Source organism: Oncorhynchus kisutch, linkage group LG1, assembly GCF_002021735.2.
Source record: "Oncorhynchus kisutch isolate 150728-3 linkage group LG1, Okis_V2, whole genome shotgun sequence".
NCBI lineage: Eukaryota > Metazoa > Chordata > Actinopteri > Salmoniformes > Salmonidae > Oncorhynchus > Oncorhynchus kisutch.
In genome coordinates, this window is record NC_034174.2 from 15,099,141 (window position 1) to 15,124,553 (window position 25,413).

Consider the following 25,413-nt stretch of genomic DNA (forward strand, 5'->3'; position numbering starts at 1 on the left):
ACTATTTGGGGGAATGTGCTTTGTGGCTGCCTGACAAGTGAAATTTGCTTTGACTCTAGTGGTCCATATGTAAATGTGCAATTGCGGGGCACAACAAAAAATAAACCAAGCCAAGCATCACATAGTTCTTCTCCCTAGTTTCCATTTCTCCTCTGTGTCTCACTCACTCAGTTGCCTTCCGACCACTCCCTCTGATAGTGCTGTGATGGTAGTAGTATCGCAATGGGTTTTCCATGGCAAAAATGAAAACATGAAGCAGATTCTACTTCTTGGTCCTTTAAAAACCTGCTGTATGTAAAATATTGTGTGCTATAGCTTGGAAAATAAACATGACTCTGGATAAGAACATAATAGTGTTTGTTTCCTACATTAGGGCTGTGTTCCAAAAGAAGTTAAATCCACTTTGTGTTTTGTTTCCTTTGCACAACCCTAACGAGTATCGCATATTTTTATCAGAATCAATAAACCTAGGCCTACTCACCAAACTGATGTAGTGGCCGTCATTCATCAACATGCAGTGTTCAATGTTGAATTGTTAATCCATTTGGAAAAGTCCAAAGAACAGGCAGAATAAACTAAATCTGTATATCGAAATGTAGTTTTGTAATCCAGATGTATTTATTTTTAACTCTCGAAGTGTAACCCTATTTCAAATCTTTGATAACTTTTCCAGATGCAAGATCTGTGTCACTTCGCACTCGCAGGTTTTTTCATTTGGAAAATATTTTGTTCTATTTCATTCTGTTCCATGTTTTTTTACTATAACATAGGTGTGTCTTGACTGTGATAAGGGCTTTTGAAATAAGAGCTTCTTGTCTGCTAAATTAACAAAACAAGGCTATGCTATTTCACAGTCATAGGCTTCTACAAGCAAGCCCCACATTGCTGGTTAGTCCTTTTTTGAAGATTGTGTTCCACGATATAATATAATGAATCTTAAATGACACTTTGTTTTTGAGTGATATACTGTATATATGGGGTCATTTAGCAATTAGGATTGATCTGTAATGGTTATAATAAATTAAGCATTGTTGTGCACTGATGGTATTGATAAATGCCCATATTTTTTCAAATGTTTTCCTAAAATATATATTTTTCCATTAGAGTTTCCATTAGAGTATACCCAAGTATATCACCAAAAATATGGTAGTACTCAAACAGTCCAAACATTTCAAATGCCCATCCATACTGTGAACAAACTGTCAACATGTTTCAAATGCCCATCCATACTGTGAACAAACTGTCAACATGTTTCAAATGCCCATCCATACTGTGAACAAACTGTCAACATGTTTCAAATGCCCATCCATACTGTGAACAAACAGTCAAAACATTTCAAATGCCCATCCATACTGTGAACAAACAGTCAGCATGTTTCAAATGCCCATCCATACTGTGAACAAACAGTCAACATGTTTCAAATGCCCATCCATACTGTGAACAAACAGTCAACATGTTTCAAATGCCCATCCATACTGTGAACAAACAGTCAACATGTTTCAAATGCCCATCCATACTGTGAACAAACAGTCAGCATGTTTCAAATGCCCATCCATACTGTGAACAAACAGTCAAAACATTTCAAATGCCCATCCATACTGTGAACAAACTGTCAACATGTTTCAAATGCCCATCCATACTGTGAACAAACTGTCAGCATGTTTCAAATGCCCATCCATACTGTGAACAAACTGTCAACATGTTTCAAATGCCCATCCATACTGTGAACAAACAGTCAGCATGTTTCAAATGCCCATCCATACTGTGAACAAACAGTCAAAACATTTCAAATGCCCATCCATACTGTGAACAAACTGTCAACATGTTTCAAATGCCCATCCATACTGTGAACAAACAGTCAGCATGTTTCAAATGCCCATCCATACTGTGAACAAACAGTCAAAACATTTCAAATGCCCATCCATACTGTGAACAAACTGTCAACATGTTTCAAATGCCCATCCATACTGTGAACAAACAGTCAGCATGTTTCAAATGCCCATCCATACTGTGAACAAACAGTCAGCATGTTTCAAATGCCCATCCATACTGTGAACAAACTGTCAACATGTTTCAAATGCCCATCCATACTGTGAACAAACTGTCAACATGTTTCAAATGCCCATCCATACTGTGAACAAACAGTCAAAACATTTCAAATGCCCATCCATACTGTGAACAAACTGTCAACATGTTTCTCAAAGAGAGCTAAAACATTTTTAGGAAGCTCAAGTGTATTACAGTATATGTCAGAGGGCTTCAGTCTTGAGTCTATAGCTGGAGGATGGGTGAATGTGCTTTACTACTGTAATCTAGTCTCCTGCATGGCTGAGGAGAGAGGCTGCCGTGGTCATTACGGGAGGATGGATGGGTGCAAACCTCTGTGTCCTCAGACCATCGTTCATGCCACTGGACGTGCTGATACTTGCTCTGCCTCCTATGCAGGCAGTTAGCGCACCGGCTGCCACAAACATACTCTCATACAGTACATTAGACAACAGCCAACATGTATGCACACTTTAGACAGGGATGCACAAGAACACACATAGAACATTGCATAGACACACACACACACACACACACACACACATACACACACACACACACTTGTACATGCAGGCATGCACGGACGCACACACACGGGTACTGGTGCCCAGAATTGGCTCAATGAGTCACCTAGTTCCCAGGGAGAGGAAATCGAGCCTCCATATGCTGTGTCATTTCATTTGCTTTGTCATTTCAAATCCAGAGAAAGATGCTGAAAACATTGCAAAATATCCTTTGTGAACTGCACTCAAATTGAAATGTACATTTATGACCATTTTGTTCCAGTTCACTAAATTGATTGATTATTCAATTTGAACTTTGCTAATTTGCTATTATGGAAACAGGTGACACAGCAGATCTGCATACTGTATGTGTGTGTGGGTGGAGAGGTGTTGCCTCAGTGGACAGTATGCAGGGCTGTTCATCCGTCTGCTGAGTCTCTGGGCATGGAAGTGTCTGGTTCTCTGAGCCTAGCCAGCTGTTCATCCGTCTGCTCTGCTGAGTCTCTGGGCATGGGGGAGTCTGGTTCTCTGACCCTAGCCAACTATTCATCCGTCTGCTCTGCTGAGTCTCTGGGCATGGGGGAGTCTGGTTCTCTGAGCCTAGCCAGCTGTTCATCCGTCTGCTCTGCTGAGTCTCTGGGCATGGAGGTGTCTGGTTCTCTGAGCCTAGCCAGCTGTTCATCCGTCTGCTCTGCTGTGTCTCTGGGCATGGAGGTGTCTGGTTCTCTTATGTTGTTCTTGTCTATAACTGTTCTGTACTCTGTCATGTATTTGTATGTTCTGAGTGGACCCCAGAAAGAGTAGCTGCTGCACACATCCTAATAAACTAAACGCATTATCTTCACATTGGCGACTGAACTGTGCTGTGTCATCATCGCCATCACGCCAATCATCCCTGTCTATTTACACTACACCACGGGAGGCTGGTGGCACCTTAATTGGGGAGGACAGGCTCATGGTAATGGCTGGAGCAGAATGAGTGGAATAGTTTGATTCCATTCACTCCGTTCAAACCATTATTATGAGCCGTCCTCCCCTCAGCAGCCTCCACTGCAGTACACAGATGGTAGAGGGAGAAACACCCAGAGGAAATATATATCCTGCCTGCCACTGGCACACTTTATTACAACACTACATTATTTATCATGGCACACAGCCTTGTCCACAGACAAGATTACCTGGCCTCATTGGCCACCTGTCAAAACAACCCAATATTTATTAATTTAATCTGGTTCACTCAATCATTGTCTCTTATGGCTAGAAAGATCCTTTAATGATGTATGATGAGATCTTTCATCATCACTGTAGATGCGCTTGCTTTGTCAAATCCTCTCCCCAGAGGTCCTTACACACAGCCATACCTCACTGCTCTAAAAAACAAATGTTTGATAGACTGTTGGCTGTACATTTGGTGATAATATGGGTTCTCCCTCCCTCCTCAGATTTAAACATTAGCCCTCTACCTCTGTCTGTTGCAATAACTGTTCCCTAGTACTGTGGTACCTGCAGCCTCCTAGCTTTGCCCATAATGTCCCTCTCCTGTCCCCTCACGCCCCCTGCAGGACGATGCCCGCCAGCTCTTTGCCCTGTCGGCTGCTGCTGAGGCGCAGGGCATCCTGCCCGACGACCTGTCCAAAGTGATCCGCCGCCTGTGGGCCGACAGCGGGGTGCAAGGCTGCTTCACGCGCTCCCGGGAGTACCAGCTCAACGACTCAGCCGCATAGTGAGTAGACATAGTGTGTTTCAATTATGAACAAATTCTTATTTACAATGAGGCCTAGCAAGAGGCCTCCTGTGGGACGGGGGCTGAGATTATAAATAAATGTAGGACAAAACGCACATTGTGATAAAAGAGACACCACAACACTAGATAAAGAGAGACCTAAGACAGCAACACAACATGGCAGCAACACAACATGACAACAACACAACATGACAGCAACACAACAGCAACACAACATGGCAGCAACACAACATGGCAGCAACACAGCAACACAACATGACAGCAACACAACATGACAGCAACACAACATGGCAGCAACACAACAGGGCAGCAACACAACATGACAGCAACACAACATGACAGCAACACATGGCAGCAACACAACATGACAACAACACAACATGACGACAACAGCAACACAACCTGACAACAACACAACCTGGCAGCAACACAACCTGGCAACAACATGACAACAGCACAACATGACAACAACACAACCTGGCAGCAACACAACATGAAAACAACTCAATGACCTTCAATGTCAACAACTCCCTTGAAGGAGTGGTACGTTCAATGATTCTCAATATAACCCACCTCCCTCCATCCTCTCCCTCACTCCTTACCTCCCTCTAGTTGACTCAGTATGCAATCTGCACCTGCACACATACCCTCATGCTACCACAATACAAATTAATGTGACCAGGAGACCAACACCAGTTAGAGCTACTCTCTATCTCCTCCTGCTGCTCGTTGGAGACCAACACCAGTTAGAGCTACTCTCTATCTCCTCCTGCTGCTCGTTGGAGACCAACACCAGTTAGAGCTACTCTCTATCTCCTCCTGCTGCTCGTTGAGACCCACACCAGTTAGAGCTACTCTCTATCTCCTCCTGCTGCTCTTGGAGACCAACACCAGTTAGAGCTACTCTCTATCTCCTCCTGCTGCTCGTTGAGTCCAACACCAGTTAAAGCTACTCTCTATCTCCTCCTGCTGCTCTTGGAGACCAACACCAGTTAGAGCTACTCTCTATCTCCTCCTGCTGCTCGTTGAGACCAACACCAGTTAGAGCTACTCTCTATCTCCTCCTGCTGCTCTTGGAGACCAACACCAGTTAGAGCTACTCTCTATCTCCTCCTGCTGCTCGTTGGAGACCAACACCAGTTAGAGCTACTCTCTATCTCCTCCTGCTGCTCGTTGGAGACCAACACCAGTTAGAGCTACTCTCTATCTCCTCCTGCTGCTCGTTGTAGACCAACACCAGTTAGAGCTACTCTCTATCTCCTCCTGCTGCTCGTTGTAGACCAACACCAGTTAGAGCTACTCTCTATCTCCTCCTGCTGCTCTTGGAGACCAACACCAGTTAGAGCTACTCTCTATCTCCTCCTGCTGCTCTTGGAGACCAACACCAGTTAGAGCTACTCTCTATCTCCTCCTGCTGCTCGTTGTAGACCAACACCAGTTAGAGCTACTCTCTATCTCCTCCTGCTGCTCTTGGAGACCAACACCAGTGAGAGCTACTCTCTATCTCCTCCTGCTGCTCTTGGAGACCAACACCAGTTAGAGCTACTCTCTATCTCCTCCTGCTGCTCTTGGAGACCAACACCAGTTAGAGCTACTCTCTATCTCCTCCTGCTGCTCGTTGGAGACCAACACCAGTTAGAGCTACTCTCTATCTCCTCCTGCTGCTCGTTGTAGACCAACACCAGTTAGAGCTACTCTCTATCTCCTCCTGCTGCTCGTTGGAGACCAACACCAGTTAGAGCTACTCTCTGTCTACTCCTGCTGCTCTTGGAGACCAACACCAGTTAGAGCTACTCTCTGTCTCCTCCTGCTGCTCGTTGGAGACCAACACCAGTTAGAGCTACTCTCTATCTCCTCCTGCTGCTCGTTGGAGACCAACACCAGTTAGAGCTACTCTCTGTCTACTCCTGCTGCTCTTGGAGACCAACACCAGTTAGAGCTACTCTCTATCTCCTCCTGCTGCTCTTGGAGACCAACACCAGTTAGAGCTACTCTCTATCTCCTCCTGCTGCTCTTGGAGACCAACACCAGTTAGAGCTACTCTCTATCTCCTCCTGCTGCTCGTTGTAGACCAACACCAGTTAGAGCTACTCTCTGTCTACTCCTGCTGCTCGTTAACTTTTTATTCAACCTGGAAAACAAAAGCCTGTCTACTTTGCATACAGCGTAACAACTCTGCTTTGTCTGCCAATTTCCTTTTGAATAACATTACAAACACATTAAGAGAATGAGTTGATTCTTAAAAAGGTCGGATCACAGAGAAGACTGGGTGTTTACCCTGATGCAATCACAGTGGCAGTTAGATTGATTGGTGGCTTGTCTGTCTCATATCAGGTTTAATCAGGAGTGTGTAAAACCTCTGGCCAGCCTCCCATTAGACTGATGTATGATGGTATTGTGTTCTGATTGATGGTAACAGAGGAGGTCTGTAACTGCTCTCCTCTCCCATCTGCTGATGTGTGAAACCTGACATAATACTCCACAGGTAGCAGACTAAACTCAATGGTGACCGAACAGGCCCCCATTAACATAACAGGGGGCTGTAGTTGACCGGGTTGAGAGTTTCTTGGTGTCCACATCACCAACAGTCTATCATGGTCCAAACACACCAAGACAGTCGTGAAGAGGGCACGACAACACCTTTTCCCTCTCAGGAGACTGAAAAGATTTGGCATGGGTCCCCAGATCCTCAAAAAGTTCTACAGCTGCACCATCGAGAGCATCCTGGGTACATCACTGCCTGGTATGGTAACTGCTCGGCATCTGTAAGGCATCTGTAAGGCGCAACAGAGGGTAGTGCGTATGGCCCAGTACATCACTGGGGTCAAGCTTCCTGCCATCCAGCAATGAGGGGGAAAAGTATTTGATCCCCTGTTGATTTTGTACATTTGCCCACTGACAAAGAAATGATCAGTCTAATAGTAGGTTTATTTGAACAGTGAGAGACAGAATAACAACAACAAAAAATCTGAAAAACGCATGTCAAAAATGTTATAAATTGATTTGCATTTTAATGAGGGAAATAAGTATTTTTTTATTTACATATATATATATATATATCTTTTTGCATGTAAGTATATTTTTTTGTTAGAGTACTAATGTTACCATCTCCACTACAACAACAAAATACTTAACTACATGTGCCAATATGGCCAATATGGCCGACCAGAAGGATTCCAAACAGACATTACAATGAGCCAGTCCTCCTGTAGCTACTCCCACCAGCCTCCACTGCTGTAGAATTCCATTCATTCCTATGGAGGCCTGTTCCTACTGGGGAGTGCCAATATGGCCGACCAGAAGGATTCCAAACAGACATTACAATGAGCCAGTCCTCCTGTAGCTACTCCCACCAGCCTCCACTGCTGTAGAATTCCATTCATTTCTATGGAGGCCTGTTCCTACTGAGGAGTGCCAATATGGCCGACCAGAAGGATTCCAAACAGACATTACAATGAGCCAGTCCTCCTGTAGCTACTCCCACCAGCCTCCACTGCTGTAGAATTCCATTCATTCCTATGGAGGCCTGTTCCTGCTGAGGAGTGCCAATATGGCCGACCAGAAGGATTCCAAACAGACATTACAATGAGCCAGTCCTCCTGTAGCTACTCCCACCAGCCTCCACTGCTGTAGAATTCCATTCATTCCTATGGAGGCCTGTTCCTACTGAGGAGTGCCAATATGGCCGACCGTTGGTGTCCAAAAACTTTCAATGGCCAATACATAGGATCAGCAATCCAGGGTTTATATACATCACTGGTAAAAACCCTTTGAAGTGATGTGTGTTGCCATAGAAATATTCCCTTTGAGAAAAGTCGAGAGAGAGAGAGAGAGAGAGAGAGAGAGAGAGAGAGAGAGAGAGAGAGAGAGAGATCATACACAAACACATGGACTCTGTGGTCGTGCATGAACCAAACAGAACCAATCCAGAATCACTGTTGTGCTAAAACACAATAACAGACAACAGCTGTGGTGTATCTGCTTGAGTGCCTCTGCTTGAATGTGTGCATGTGTTTGTGTGTGTGTCTTGCCAATGTGTATGTGTCGCCCCTCATCATCATCATCATCATCATCCTGTGCGTGTGGTCCTCACAGCTACCTGAACGAAATGGAGAGGATAGCCAAATCAGACTACATCCCCACACAGCAGGACGTGCTGCGGACCAGAGTGAAGACCACCGGCATTGTGGAGACACACTTCACCTTCAAGGACCTGCACTTCAAGTAAGGACTCTTAGAACAAACCTGAAACCTGAATAGTGTCAGTCTCTCTATCTGGATGACTTTGTGTATTGGGACAGGGGCAAACATGTAACTGACCATTACATTATTACATTAATGAGAAAACAAAATGTATCCAGTGCACAGATATAGAGAGGCCTGGTCTATTCCCTCTGTCCCCTTGTTTTTAACTTGCTGTGGATGAAAAAAGATTCCAAAAGGGTTCTTTGGCTGTCCCCATAGGATAACTATTTTTGGTTCCAGGTAGAACTATTTTGGATTCCATGTAGAATCCTCTGTAGAAAGGGTTCTACATGGAACCCAAAAGGGTTCTACCTGCAACCAAAAAGGGTTCTTCAAAGGGGACAGACGAAGAACTCTTTAAGGTTCTAGATAGCACCTTTTTTTCTAAGAGCGAAGACTGCATGAGAGTATGTCCAAAGTGTCTGGTTTGTGTGTGTACTACTGTCTGGTTTGTGTGTGTACTACATGTGTGTGTCTTTAATGGCATGTGCATATGGCTGACCAGGAAGTGTTGTGAGACACCCTCTACCTCCTGACTGTGAGCAGCCTGAGGCAGATGTAACACTGTTTAACAAGTTCATCTGATACAATGGGAGATCCGTTCCAGCTTCAATGCTTTTAACAGCCAGATAGACGATGAGAAACGTGGTGATAAATCGGGCCATTCCTGTCTGCCTGTTTGTGTGTCTGCCTCTGCCTGTCTCTGCCTGCCTGCCTGCCTGCCTGCCTGCCCGTCCGTCTGTCTGGTCTGACATGAGTCCACAGTGACCAAGTTCCAGATAAACTCAGAGCGCTGCGCGAGGCTGACATCTACCTTCCGTCACAGCCTCACAGACACGTTGTCTGGGATGAACAATACATGGAGACAATTGATAAGAAAAGAGTCACCTCTTTATATCTCTGTTCTGTTGGCTGTAGCTATGGAAACTCATCTCCAGGAAAATAACAACAGAATGAATGAATGGCATAGAAATGACAACTGAGACATTTGGTTGAGGGAGAGAGATGGTGAAAAGAAGACATACTAAAATAGTGTTTCTTTTGTGTTACCTTCTCCATATTCTCCTGCAATGTTTCTGTCTTTAGAGCTTGTGTTGTTCTCCTCACAAAGAGAAGAGCAGGAAGCCACTGAAGCTGCTGTGATTATCACGATCACCATAGACCCGGATGCCTGGCGGGAGACGCATGGACCAACTCCCCGTTCTCCAGCTACAAAGTCCCTGCATTGGTTAGATACTGAAAGCCTCCAGGGCTATTGGTCTGATGCGACCACATTAGACACGGGTCATTCTTATACAAGAATGCACTCACCAGTGCTACAGTGTTAAAATCCATGGATGTGAATCTGAAGTAGTCAAATCAAATCAAATTGTATTTGTCACATGCGCCGAATACAACAGTGAAGTGCTTATTTACAAGCCCTTAACCAACAATGCAGTTTTAAGAAAAATAACAACAAAAAAATAACAAATAAAAGTAATAAATAATTAAAGAGCAGCAGTAAAATAACAACAGGGAGTCTATGTACAGAGGGTACGGGTACAGAGTCTATGTACAGGGGGTACGGGTACAGAGTCTATGTACAGAGGGTACGGGTACAGAGTCTATGTACAGGGGGTACGGGTACAGAGTCTATGTACAGAGGGTACGGGTACAGAGTCTATGTACAGGGGGTACGGGTACAGAGTCTATGTACAGGGGGTACGGGTACAGAGTCTATGTACAGGGGGTACGGGTACAGAGGGTACGGGTACAGAGTCTATGTACAGAGGGTACGGTTACAGAGTCTATGTACAGAGGGTACGGTTACAGAGTCTATGTACAGAGGGTACGGGTACAGAGTCTATGTACAGAGGGTACGGGTACAGAGTCTATGTACAGAGGGTACGGGTACAGAGTCTATGTACAGAGGGTACGGTTACAGAGTCTATGTACAGAGGGTACGGGTACAGAGTCTATGTACAGAGGGTACGGGTACAGAGTCTATGTACAGAGGGTACGGGTACAGAGTCTATGTACAGAGGGTACGGGTACAGAGTCTATGTACAGAGGGTACGGGTACAGAGTCTATGTACAGAGGGTACGGGTACAGAGTCTATGTACAGAGGGTACGGGTACAGAGTCTATGTACAGAGGGTACGGTTACAGAGTCTATGTACAGAGGGTACGGATACAGAGTCTATGTACAGAGGGTACGGGTACAGAGTCTATGTACAAAGGGTACGGGTACAGAGTCTATGTACAGAGGGTACGGGTACAGAGTCTATGTACAGGGGGTACGGATACAGAGTCTATGTACAGAGGGTACGGATACAGAGTCTATGTACAGAGGGTACGGGTACAGAGTCTATGTACAGAGGGTACGGGTACAGAGTCTATGTACAGGGGGTACGGGTACAGAGTCTATGTACAGGGGGTACGGGTACAGAGTCTATGTACAGAGGGTACGGGTACAGAGTCTATGTACAGAGGGTACGGTTACAGAGTCTATGTACAGAGGGTACGGTTACAGAGTCTATGTACAGAGGGTACGGGTACAGAGTCTATGTACAGAGGGTACGGGTACAGAGTCTATGTACAGAGGGTACGGGTACAGAGTCTATGTACAGAGGGTACGGTTACAGAGTCTATGTACAGAGGGTACGGGTACAGAGTCTATGTACAGAGGGTACGGGTACAGAGTCTATGTACAGAGGGTACGGGTACAGAGTCTATGTACAGAGGGTACGGGTACAGAGTCTATGTACAGAGGGTACGGGTACAGAGTCTATGTACAGAGGGTACGGGTACAGAGTCTATGTACAGAGGGTACGGGTACAGAGTCTATGTACAGAGGGTACGGTTACAGAGTCTATGTACAGAGGGTACGGGTACAGAGTCTATGTACAGAGGGTACGGGTACAGAGTCTATGTACAAAGGGTACGGGTACAGAGTCTATGTACAGAGGGTACGGGTACAGAGTCTATGTACAGGGGGTACGGATACAGAGTCTATGTACAGAGGGTACGGGTACAGAGTCTATGTACAGAGGGTACGGGTACAGAGTCTATGTACAGAGGGTACGGGTACAGAGTCTATGTACAGGGGGTACGGGTACAGAGTCTATGTACAGAGGGTACGGGTACAGAGTCTATGTACAGAGGGTACGGGTACAGAGTCTATGTACAGAGGGTACGGGTACAAAGTCTATGTACAGGGGGTACGGGTACAGAGTCTATGTACAGAGGGTACGGGTACAGAGTCTATGTACAGAGGGTACGGTTACAGAGTCTATGTACAGAGGGTACGGGTACAGAGTCTATGTACAGAGGGTACGGTTACAGAGTCTATGTACAGAGGGTACGGGTACAGAGTCTATGTACAGAGGGTACGGGTACAGAGTCTATGTACAGAGGGTACGGTTACAGAGTCTATGTACAGGGGGTACGGTTACAGAGTCTATGTACAGAGGGTACGGGTACAGAGTCTATGTACAGAGGGTACGGGTACAGAGTCTATGTACAGGGGGTACGGGTACAGAGTCTATGTACAGAGGGTACGGGTACAGAGTCTATGTACAGAGGGTACGGGTACAGAGTCTATGTACAGAGGGTACGGGTACAGAGTCTATGTACAGAGGGTACGGGTACAGAGTCTATGTACATGGGGTACAGGTACATAGTCTATGTACAGAGGGTACGGGTACAGAGGGTACGAGTACAGAGTCTATGTACAGAGGGTACGGATACAGAGTCTATGTACAGGGGTACGGGTACAGATTCTATGTACAGAGGGTACGGGTACAGAGTCTATGTACAGAGGGTACGGGTACAGAATCTATGTACAGAGGGTATGGGTATATAGAGTCTATGTACAGAGGGTACGGATACAGAGTCTATGTACAGGGGGTACGGGTACATAGTCTATGTACAGAGGGTACGGATACAGAGGGTACGGGTAAAGAGTCTATGTACAGAGGGTACGGGTACAGAGTCTATGTACAGAGGGTACGGGTGCAGAGTCTATGTACAGAGGGTACGGGTACAGAGTCTATGTGCGGGGGGTACGGGTACAGAGTCTATGTACAGAGGGTACGGATACAGAGTCTATGTGCGGGGGGTACGGGGACAGAGTCTATGTACAGAGGGTACGGGTACAGAGTCTATGTGCGGGGGGTACGGGTACAGAGTCTATGTACAGAGGGTACGGGTACAGAGTCTATGTGCGGGGGGTACGGGTACAGAGTCTATGTACAGATGGTACGGATACAGAGTCTATGTACAGAGGGTACGGGTGCAGAGTCTATGTACAGAGGGTACGGGTACAGAGTCTATGTGCGAGGGGTACGGGTACAGAGTATATGTGCAGAGGGTACGGATACAGAGTCTATGTGCGGGGGGTACGGGGACAGAGTCTATGTACAGAGGGTACGGGTACAGAGTCTATGTGCGGGGGGTACGGGTACAGAGTCTATGTACAGAGGGTACGGGTACAGAGTCTATGTGCGGGGGGTACGGGTACAGAGTCTATGTACAGAGGGTACGGGTACAGAGTCTATGTGCGGGGGCACTGGTTAGTCGAGGTAATATGTACATGTAGGTAGAGTTATTTCAGTGACTATGCATAGATAATAACAGAGAGTAGCAGAGGGGGGGGGGGGCAATGCAAATACTCTGTCTAGTACACTCCTCTCACTGGGACTGTGAAGATACCAGTAGTGGGGCTGTAGGCTTCCCAGTGTTTGTGTAGACCAGTGAGATATCAGTATTGAAGGGTCCATGGTGATTATTTAAAGCAGCAGAGAACGCTACCTTTGTTCTACCTGCATTCTCTCTCCTCAGTTCCTCCAGTCTGGGTCCCATGGTGGACATTTCTGCGGTTTGGACAGTGATCTTGTTCTCCAGTTCCTTTACTTTGTCATTGTATAAATGCAGTTCAGTCTTAATTATGCTCCACTCTCTGGTCCCTCACCTCTGTCTTCAGCTCCTCCACCTGTCTCTCACTGGCTGTCACTTTGGCTGCCATGTTCCTAAGCTCCATAATCATGTCTATCAGCAGTCTCCACTCACCGGAGATGTCAGCGCTTTTGTCCTTTTAGATTTTTTACATTACTGTCCATGCTCTCTCCTCATTTGCTGTGACCCTGTTCAAATCAAATGTATTTATATAGCCCTTATTAGATCAGCTGATATCTCAAAGTGCTGTACAGAAACCCAGCCTAAAACCACAAACAGCAGGCAATGCAGGTGTAGAAGCACGTTAAGTAACATTGTTCTCTATGACCCACCCACTCTCTCCCTGAGTCCATTCCCCACAGAGGCAGAACAGCAACAGTCGCATTACAGCACACTACCCATTCTGAAATGAATACCTCAAACTAATGAAGCATACTGGACACAGTCCCTTTAAATGTACACTGGTCTTGGTGAACCTGTACATGGAAAATGAACATTCGTTCACAATGGAAATTTCAAGAACATTGCCAAAGACTGTGGATGATAACAGAATACGGGTACAGATTATTCCATGCCAAGTCATTGACATTTAGGTTGTTGACAGAGTCATGGGACAGTCAAACCTGTTACTCAGTTCTAAACTAGGTCATCTTAATCTTGTATGTCTGAGCCTGTGAATGCCCAGTTTGTTGCAGGTTGAAGCTTTGTGCGGAATAGTGGGTCAGCTCGATAGAATCGACCTTCACATCAATGTCCATTAACGTGTGATAGAAAGGCTGTGTTGTTGGCACTAATCACAGCTCAAGCAGGGGTATGACCTCAGCGCCTGCCTTCCCTAAAAACCAATGTCACCTCATCTGTGTGGTGGGCTCATGTGGTAGAGCCTTGTCATCTCTCTCCCAGTTCCTTTACCCACTTCTTCTGGTAGACACCTGGTGTAACAGTCTAATGTGTCTCCAGTGTTGAAGCGTCTGAACACTCAGAGTAGAAGTCAAGCATCTCAGAGTAGAAGTGCTGATTTAGGAGCAGTTTTCCCTTTCAGATCAAAATGAATGTGATTGCATGGACAGAGGGGAACCTGATCCTAGATCAGCACCACTACCCTGAGACGCTTGATACATATGGCCCCTGAGGGCTTCCTGTAGCAGTGTTGGCCCTGTAGTCTTTTATCACGGTCCAGCGTATCTAATGGATCTCTGTCTGGCTTTGTACTCAGAACAACCTCATGAAATGTTAATGCATAGCCTGAGATTGAATGTCACCCTCACTTTCTATCTTTCTTCCCCTTATCACGCTCTCTTTTTCTTCTCTACTTCTCTCCTCTCTGTACTTCACCTTATCACGCTCTCTTTTTCTTCTCTACTTCTCTCCTCTCTGTACTTCACCTTATCACGCTCTCTTTTTCTTCTCTACTTCTCTCCTCTCTGTACTTCACCTTATCATGCTCTCATTTTCTTCTCTCCTCTCTGTACTTCACCTTATCACGCTCTCATTTTCTTCTCTACTTCTCTCCTCTCTGTACTTCACCTTATCACGCTCTCTTTTGCTTCTCTCCTCTCTGTACTTCACCTTATCACTCTCTCTTTTTCTTCTCTACTTCTCTCCTCTCTGTACTTCACCTTATCACGCTCTCTTTTTCTTCTCTCCTCTCTGTACTTCACCTTATCATGCTCTCATTTTCTTCTCTCCTCTCTGTACTTCACCTTATCACGCTCTCATTTTCTTCTCTCCTCTCTGTACTTCACCTTATCACGCTCTCATTTTCTTCTCTCCTCTCTGTACTTCACCTTATCACGCTCTCATTTTCTTCTCTACTTCTCTCCTCTCTGTACTTCACCTTATCACGCTCTCTTTTTCTTCTCTACTTCTCTCCTCTCTGTACTTCACCTTATCACGCTCTCTTTTTCTTCTCTACTTCTCTCCTCTCTGTACTTCACCTTATCATGCTCTCATTTTCTTCTCTCCTCTCTGTACTTCACCTTATCACGCTCTCATTTTCTTCTCTCCTCTCTGTACTTCACCTTATCACGCTCTCATTTTCTTCTCTCCTCTCTGTACTTCACCTTATCACGCTCTCATTTTCTTCTCTACTTCTCTCCTCTCTGTACTTCACCTTATCACGCTCTCTTTTTCTTCTCTACTTCTCTCCTCTCTGTACTTCACCTTATCACGCTCTCTTTTTCTTCTCTACTTCTCTCCTCTCTGTACTTCACCTTATCATGCTCTCTTTTTCTTCTCTCCTCTCTGTACTTCACCTTATATTTTCTCTCTTTCTTTTCCGGTGTTACTACCTTTATGTCTCTCTCCACCCTCTCTCCCTCTTTACCCTCATCCACCTCTCCGTCCTCTCTCTCCCTCTTTACCCTCATCCATCTCTCCGTCCTCTCTCTCCCTCTTTACCCTCATCCACCTCTCCGTCCTCTCTCTCCCTCTTTACCCTCATCCATCTCTCCGTCCTCTCTCTCCCTCTTTACCCTCATCCACCTCTCCGTCCTCTCTCTCCCTCTTTACCCTCATCCACCTCTCCGTCCTCTCTCTCCCTCTTTACCCTCATCCATCTCTCCGTCCTCTCTCTCCCTCTTTACCCTCATCCACCTCTCCGTCCTCTCTCTCCCTCTTTACCCTCATCCATCTCTCCGTCCTCTCTCTCCCTCTTTACCCTCATCCATCTCTCCGTCCTCTCTCTCCCTCTTTACCCTCATCCATCTCTCCGTCCTCTCTCTCCCTCTTTACCCTCATCCACCTCTCCGTCCTCTCTCTCCCTCTTTACCCTCATCCATCTCTCCGTCCTCTCTCTCCCTCTTTACCCTCATCCATCTCTCCGTCCTCTCTCTCCCTCTTTACCCTCATCCATCTCTCCGTCCTCTCTCTCCCTCTTTACCCTCATCCACCTCTCCGTCCTCTCTCTCCCTCTTTACCCTCATCCATCTCTCCGTCCTCTCTCTCCCTCTTTACCCTCATCCATCTCTCCGTCCTCTCTCTCCCTCTTTACCCTCATCCACCTCTCCGTCCTCTCTCTCCCTCTTTACCCTCATCCATCTCTCCGTCCTCTCTCTCCCTCTTTACCCTCATCCACCTCTCCGTCCTCTCTCTCCTCTTTACCCTCATCCATCTCTCCGTCCTCTCTCTCCCTCTTTACCCTCATCCATCTCTCCGTCCTCTCTCTCCCTCTTTACCCTCATCCATCTCTCCGTCCTCTCTCTCCCTCTTTACCCTCATCCACCTCTCCGTCCTCTCTCTCCCTCTTTACCCTCATCCATCTCTCCGTCCTCTCTCTCCCTCTTTACCCTCATCCATCTCTCCGTCCTCTCTCTCCCTCTTTACCCTCATCCATCTCTCCGTCCTCTCTCTCCCTCTTTACCCTCATCCACCTCTCCGTCCTCTCTCTCCCTCTTTACCCTCATCCATCTCTCCGTCCTCTCTCTCCCTCTTTACCCTCATCCATCTCTCTGTCCTCTCTCTCCCTCTTTACCCTCATCCATCTCTCCGTCCTCTCTCTCCCTCTTTCTCCTCATCCATCTCTCAACCTCTCTCACCCTCATTATCCTCATCCCTCTCTCATTCCTCTCTCCCTCTTTACCCTCATACATATCTCCACCTCTCTCTCCCGCTCTCTCTCTTTCCACTCATCCCTCTCTCCACCTCTGTCCTGCAGGATGTTTGACGTGGGCGGCCAGCGCTCAGAGAGGAAGAAATGGATCCACTGCTTTGAAGGAGTCACAGCCATCATCTTCTGTGTGGCGCTGAGTGCTTATGACCTGGTGCTGGCTGAGGATGAGGAGATGGTGAGGAGGAAGAGTCCCCTATCTTATCCACACCTTGGAAATAGACGATATTTCTGTGATCCACACATTATCAACTGGTCATACGTATACTTGTCATCTGGTACCAAAACACCCATATACTTTACATATTATAAAGTAAATATGACTTCTCTACATTTTGTTTAACAAGATATGTGCACTGGAATAGGCTATTAGATCGATTTTATTATATAGGAGTGTACGTGATATACTACACACACTGCTTACTGAAGTGTGGGTTGATGACTTAACCTGTGGAGTGGTTCAAGCTGCTTAGATAGCATCTAATTTCTGTGCAACGAGCCATTTGTTTTCCTCACTGTGGTGTCAAGCACCCAATCAATACACCACTTATGTAAGTACAGGACAAATGCTTGATGGGAGGAACCATCCGACCTCACAGACACTGCATTTTGTGAGAGAGTGTAACAATTTGATCCCACATTAATTCAATAGTCTTGTTGATATGCTATAGCTCACAAATTCTTAGGACCAAATAGGCCGTTGGTTTACTTCTATGGGAGTTCACCTGTTTTACTTCCTTTCAGTCAGTCCTTTTTTTATACAGAACATACATTTATTTTTAACAGTCTGCTTGAACAATATGTTTCCTCTCACCATAGACACGTTCACAAAAGACATACTGTACCACTACCCTATACAGCTAGATTTAAAATGAGGCGTTTACTTCCCCCTTGTGGCAACCTCTATGTTTTATCCTTAGGTTGATGTCTTTGGATGTGATGTGACCAATTTTGTATTTATTTTATTTAACCTTTATTTAACTAAACAAGTCAGTTAAGAACAAATGATTATTTTACAATGAAGGCCTACCCCGGGCAAACCCTCCCCTAACCCGGACCACTCTTGGCAAATTGTCCGCCGCCCTTTGGGATGTATTTATACAATGGGTGAGTCTAATCCTGAATGCTGATTGGTTAAAATTGCATTCCAGCCTGTGTCTATTCCACAAGTTACCACCGGCTAAATCTACAACGTTAAAATGCCTATTTACTCTGTTCCATCTAACTGCGCAAACCACTGTCTCATCAGTCCAGCCAGGCAATTTATAAACTTGACATCCACTATAAAAAGCATCTAGACATTAGCTCACATTTCTTTTAACCTAACTTTTAGTTTTCAACAGCAGAGATTTGTATAAACCTTGCTGTCTGTTTCTCTGACATTTGCAACATTGTTTCAGTATTCAAATTTGATCTCCAGCTGTCCCATAGTAATTAATGTGTCGGAAGTTGGGACGAGACAGACAGGCATGCAGCGTTTCTCATCCAGTCTAAATCATGAATCAGCTGGCATCATTTTTATGAATATATACAAAGAAATGTCAATTGAAAAAAGGTAGAACGAAACTTAGTGCGGCTAGTCTTTCCAGCTTCAGATTGAAGTAATTGTGTTAGCTGTATTGTTGGCTAGCTCCTCTGAACAACAGTGTCCTGTTGAGAGAGCAGATTTTCTATGCCAGGCGACATCGCACCTCATTAGCTCATTGTTATAAATGTCACTAGAAAACAGCTTAAACAAATGCAAATGCTACTGTTGTTATTCTGCGGCACTGTTTGACGTGACTGTATGCTAGCTTTAGTTGGCTAGCTAGCAAGCAAGGGATAAGAACGTTGCTAGCCGGTATGGCAATAGAACATTTAGAACGGACGACTGGGTCCATAGATACAGAACAAAAAGACTGAACGACTGGGGTCGCGTCTCTGGCAACCAAACCGATAGAACAAACGACCAGCCGGCTTGGGTATCAACCCTAGATTTGTGTCGGGACTATATCTTGTGGAAGGATAAAATAGTATGAATAAAATAATCAAATGAATGTTTTTAATGATATTATGTAAATCATTATTTTAATATGTTGGTAACCTGTTGTATAAAAGTGATAATGCCCTTGGAGGATATATTGACACGGTTTGCTGGCCCTCGACTAACAACACCTGTGCCAATATTTCCCCCAAACACCAGCTTTTCATGCATTATCAATTAAATAAACCCTTGCTGATTCTATGTATTGGCCATTGAGAGGCTTTGAAGCCACCCGTCGGCCATATTGGCACTCCCCAGTAGGAGCAGGCCTCCATAGGAATTAATGGAATTCTACAGCAGTGGAGGCTGGTGGGAGTAGCTACAGGAGGACTGGCTCATTGTAATGTCTGTTTGGAATCCTTCTGGTCGGCCATATTGGCACTCCCCAGTAGGAACAGGCCTCCATAGGAATTAATGGAATTCTACAGTATTTCAATTAAATGTTTAAAGGACAAAATGACCAGATTTAGGTATTTTATTGTTGTAGTGTGGACAGTAAATATTTGTAATCAAAATACTTTAAGGAAAATGCTATAGATGTTTTTATTTGTATGTTTAGATCACATAATATACATTAAAAGTATGTGTTAAGGTGTCTGTAATAGAATAAATGTGTCAAAAGGTTATGTAAATGCTTTCTATAGCTTCCTAAATATTTGTTTTACTATTGTGGGGGAGTGCCAAGATGGAGGCACAGTGGCTTCAACACAACGCTCCTTATCAGTCATCTAGTGTATATATACAGTTGAAGTCGGAAGTTTACATACACTTAGGTTGGAGACATTAAAACTAAAACTATACTTTTCTCAACTTTCCTAATATTAAGAACATTGCTTCCCTTTACAACAGGAGTACAGCCTACCTGGCTGGTATGAAAATGAACCACGGGAGAAGCGTCCTCCATTCGCTATATACAGTTGAAGTCGGATTTTTACATACACTTAGGTTGGAGTCATTAAAACTCATTTTTCAACCACTCCACAAATTTCTTGTTAACAAACTATAGTTTTGGCAAGTCGGTTAGGACATCTACTTTGTGCATGACACAAGTAATTGTTCCAACAATTGTTTACAGACAGATTATTTTACTTATAATTCACGGTATCACAATTCCAGTGGGTCAGAAGTTTACATACACTAAATTGACTGTGCCTTTAAACAGCTTGGAAAATTCCAGAAAATTATGTCATGGCTTTAGAAGCTTCTGGTAGATTAATTTACATAATTTGTGTCAATTGGAGGTGTACCCGTGGATGTATTTCAAGGCCTACCTTCAACCTCAGTGCCTCTTTGCTTGACATTATGGGGAAATCAAAATAAATCAGCCAAGACCTCAGAAAACAAATTCTAGACCTCCACAAGTCTGGTTCATCTTTGGGAGCAATTTCCAAACGCCTGAAGGTACCATGTTCATCTGTACAAACAATAGTATGCAGATATAAACACCATGGGACCACGCAGCTGTCATACCACTCAGGAAGGAGACGCATTCTGTCTCTTAGAGATTAACGTACTTTGGTGCGAAAAAGGGGGAGGCTTGCAAGCTGAAGAACACCATCCCAACCATGAAGCACAGGGGGTGGCAGAATATGTTGTGGGGGTGCATTGCTGCAGGAAGGACTGGTGCACTTCACAAAATAGATGGCATCATGAGGGAAGAAAATGATGTGGATATATTGAAGCAACATCTCAAGACATCAGTCAGGAAGTTAAAGCTTGGTCGCAAATGGGTCTTCCAAATGGACAATGACCCCAAGCGTACTTCCAAAGTTGTGGCAAAATGGCTTAAGGACAACAAAGTCAAGGTATTGGAGTGGCCATCTCAAAGCCCTGGCCATAATCCCATAGAAAATGTGTGGGCAGAACTGAAAAAGCATGTGCGAGCAAGGAGGCCTACAAACCTGACTCAGTTACTACAGCTCTGTCAGGATAAATGGGACAAAATTCACCCAACTTATTGTGGGAAGCTTGTGGAAGGCTACCCGAAACGTTTGACCCAAGTTAAACTATTTAAAGGAAATGCTACCAAATACTAATTGAGTGTATGTAAACTTCTGACCCACTGGGAATGTGATGATAGAATTAAAAGCTGAAATAAATCATTCTCTCTACTATTATTCTAACATTTCACATTCTTAAAATAAAGAGGTGATCCTAACTGACCTAAGACAGGGAACTTTGACTAGGATTAAATGTCGAGTTGTGAAACACTTAAATGTATTTGGCTAAGGTGTACGTAAACTTCCGACTTCAACTGTGAACAATTGTACGTGACCCAGTATTTCTCCCCATCTATCTGTCTACCAGAACCGGATGCACGAGAGCATGAAGCTGTTTGACTCCATCTGCAACAACAAGTGGTTCACAGAGACCTCCATCATCCTCTTCCTCAACAAGAAGGATCTGTTTGAGGAGAAGATTACACGCAGCCCCCTGGCTATCTGCTACCCCGAGTACACAGGTAGAGAAGCCTTCCAATGTGTCTGTAGGACTGTAACGTACAGCAGGTTGAAGTGCAGTCTGACAGAGAAATAGTGTAGTTGTGATTGTTGATGCTGTAGTTATTTCAGCAGCAGTAGTAGCTCTAGCAGCAGCAAATTGAAACAGTGACATAATATTGGGGGCAGAGTTTGGGGTGCCTTGTGAGAATTTGTCAGCGAGTGGGTAACCCCTCTCTACCATCCGTTCTATTGGCAAACTTGCAATCCCTGGAGAATAAACTGGATGAGCTCCATTCGAGACTATCCAACCGATGGGAAATTTAGAAACTGTAATATTTTATGTTTCACCGAGTCGTGGCTGAAATACGACACGGATAACATACAGTTGGCTGGGTTTCCCCGTGCATCGGCAGGACAGAACTGCTACGTCCGGTAGGACGAGGGGTGGTGGTGTGTGTCTATTTGTCAATAACAGCTGGTGCGTGATGTCTAATATTAAGGAAGTCTCAAGGTATTACTTGCCTGAGGTAGAGTATCTCATGATAAGCTGTAGACCACACTATCTACCAAGAGAGTTTTCATCTATCTTATTCGTAGCCGTCTATTTACCACCACAAACCGATGCTGGCACTAAGACTGCACTCAGCGAGCTGTATAAGGCCATAAGAAAACATGAAAATGCTCCTCCAGAAGCGGCACTCCTAGTGGCCGGGGACTTTAATGCAGGAAAACTTCAATCCCTTTTTACCTCATTTCTACCAGCATGTCACATGTTCAACCAGAGGAAGAAAAAAACTCTAGACCACTTTTACTCCACACACAGATGCATACAAAATCTCTCCCTCGCCCTCCATTTGGAAAATCTGACCATAATTCTATCCTCCTGATTCCGGCTTACAAGCAAAAACTAAAGCAGGAAGTACCAGTAACTTGCTCAATACCGAAGTGGTCAGATGACGCAGATGCTACGCAACAGGGCTTTTTTGCTAGCACAGACTGGAATATGTTCCGCAATTCAGCCAATGGCATTGAGGAGTATACCACCTCAGTCACCGGCTTCATCAATAAGTGCATTGACGACGTTGTCCCCACAGGGATCGTACGTACATATCCCAACCAAAAGCCATGGATTACAGGCAACATCCGCACTGAGCTAAAGGATAGAGCTGCTGCTTTCAAGGAGCTGGACACTAATCCGGACATTTATAAGAAATCCTGCTATGCCCTCAGATGAACCATCAAACAGGCAAAGCATCAATACAGAACTAAGATTGAATCCTACTACACCGGCTCTGACGCTCGTCAGATGTGGCAGGGCTTGAAAACTATTACGGACTACAAAGGGAAAGTCAGCCACGAGCTGTCCAGTGACGCAAGTCTAGCATAGGGGCTAAAAGCATTTAATGCTCGCTTCGAGGCAAGCTACACTGAAGCATGCATGAGAGCACCAGCTGTTCCGGACGACTGTGTGATCACGCTCGCCGTAGCTGTTGTGAGCGAGACCTTTTAAACAGGTCAACATTCACAAAGTCGCGGGGCCAGATGGATTACCAGGACGTGTACTCAGAGCATGCGCAGACCAACTGCCAAGTGTCTTCACTGACATTTTCAACCTATCCCTGACCGAGTCTATAATACCTACATGTTTCAAGCAGACCACCATAATCCCTGTGCCCACGAAAGCGAAGGTAACCTGCCTAAATGACTACCGACCACTAACGTTGGTAGCTTTGAAAGGCTGGTCATGGCTCACATCAACACCCTCATCCCAGAAACTCTAGACCCACTCCAATTTGCATACTACCCCAACAGATCCACAGAAGACACAATATCAACCACACCCCACACTGCCCTTTCTCACTTGGACAAAACAAACTCCTATGTGAGAATGCTGTTCATTGACTACAGCTCAGCGTTCAACACCATAGTGCCCAAAAAGCTCATCACTAAGCTAAGGACCCTGGGACTAAACACCTACCCCTGCAACTGGATCCTGGACTTCCTAACTGGCCACCCCAGGTGGTAAGGGTAACAAATAAAACATCTGCCAAGCTGATCCTCAACACGGGGACCCCTCAGGGGTCCATGCTTAGTCCCCTCCTGTACTCCCTGTTCCACCACAACTGCATGGCCACGCACGACTCCAACACCATCATTAAGTTTGCTGCTGACACTATAGTGGTAGGCCTGATCACCGACAGTGATGAGACAGATTATAGGGAGGAGGTCAGAGACTTGGCAGTGTGGTGCCAGGACAACAACCTCTCCCTCAACGTGAACAAGACAAAGGCGATGATTGTGGAATACAGGAAAAGGAGGGCCAATAACATTGATGGGTCTGTAGTGGAGCGAGTCGAGAGTTTCAAGGTCCTTGGTGTCCACATCACCAACAAACTATCATGCTCCAAACACACCAAGAAAGTTGTGAAGAGGGTCATGATAACGCCTTTGCCCCCTCAGGAGACTGAAATGATTTGACACGGATCCCCAGATCCTCAAAAGGTTTTACAGCTGTACCATCGAGAGCATCCTGGCCGGTTGCATCACCGACTGGTATGGCAACTGCTCGGTATCCGGCCATAGGGCGGCACAGAGGGTAATGCGTACAGCCCAGTACATCACTGGAGCCAAGCTTCCTGCCATCCAGGACTTCTAGGCGGTGTCAGAGGAAGCACCCAAAAAAAAATCTAAGACTCCAGTCACCCAAGTCATAGACTCTTCTCTCTGCTATCGCATGGCAAACGGTACAGGAGTGCCAAGTCTAGATCCAAAAGGCTCCTTAACAGCGTCTACCCATAAGCCATAAGACTGGTGAACAATGAATCAAATGGCCACCCGGACTATTTACATTGACACCCCCCCCCCGACTAACTTGTAACCCTGCACATTGACTTGGTACCGGTACCCCTTTTATATAGTCTCATTTTTGTTATTGTATTATGTAACTTTTTATTTTCTTTTTTCTTTTGTTTATTTAGTAAATATTTTCTTAACCAACAATGCAGTTCAGGAAGTAGAGTTAAGGGCTTGTAAGTAAGAATTTCACGGTAAGGTCTACACCTGTTGTATTCTACGCATTTGACAAATACAATTTGATTTGGATATTGAGCTTGCCAGTGATGATTTCCAAGAGATGTCAACTTATAATTGATTAATAGTAGTTTATCAAGGAATCAATCCTTACAGTCCAGCCACACATCACATGTTATAATGCTTGTTTTTTTGTTTACCATTTTAACCTCTCGCTACTCAGGAGCCAACAAATATGATGAGGCAGCCAGTCACATCCAGACCAAGTTTGAGGACCTGAACAAGAAGAAGGACACCAAGGAGATCTATACCCACTTCACCTGTGCCACCGACACCAAGAACGTCCAGTTTGTCTTTGACGCCGTCACCGACGTCATCATTAAGAACAACCTGAAGGACTGTGGTCTCTTTTAGAGGCAGGGCCAGAGGAGGCGGGCCAGAGGAGGAGCTAAGGTGAGCACAAAGATTATGGAAAACCAAACAGCTAATCCAATGTTAGTGATGTCTCTTTTGGTCACTAAATGGCCATGTTAAAATGATTTAATAGTCAATATGGTAATTAACTAGCACTCTGTGTTCTGCACAATTTCGTGACATAGCAAGATTTTATCCTGTATTTTAAGGATAGAGAATGCAATTGTCTGAAGATGGTCCCGGACAGTTTTATGAAAAAGCTTTAAATAAAGGTTCAAATCCAGGCATACATGAGGTGTGATCTGTTTTCTGGTGGTTAGATTGACTTGGCACGACTGCATAGATGTGACACATTTTAAAAACAATGCATGTCTTACCTGTAAAAATACACAAACTGCACATCTCATCTTTAATTTACATCTGCT

At 45.1% G+C, this 25,413-nt stretch overlaps 1 protein-coding gene across 1 annotated transcript in view; it reads left to right on the top strand.

Moving 5' to 3' along the window:
- The window catches only part of LOC109898904 (guanine nucleotide-binding protein G(i) subunit alpha-2), a 96,624-nt gene that overhangs the window by 70,033 nt on the left and 1,178 nt on the right, over window positions 1-25,413 (top strand). The window contains exons 4-8 of the mRNA XM_020493964.2: window positions 4,112-4,272; window positions 8,389-8,517; window positions 17,129-17,258; window positions 21,411-21,564; window positions 24,798-25,027. Of these exons, the coding sequence (XP_020349553.1) occupies window positions 4,112-4,272; window positions 8,389-8,517; window positions 17,129-17,258; window positions 21,411-21,564; window positions 24,798-24,988 (765 nt within the window). The 3' untranslated portion in view covers window positions 24,989-25,027. The remainder of the gene's footprint in view (window positions 1-4,111; window positions 4,273-8,388; window positions 8,518-17,128; window positions 17,259-21,410; window positions 21,565-24,797; window positions 25,028-25,413) is intronic.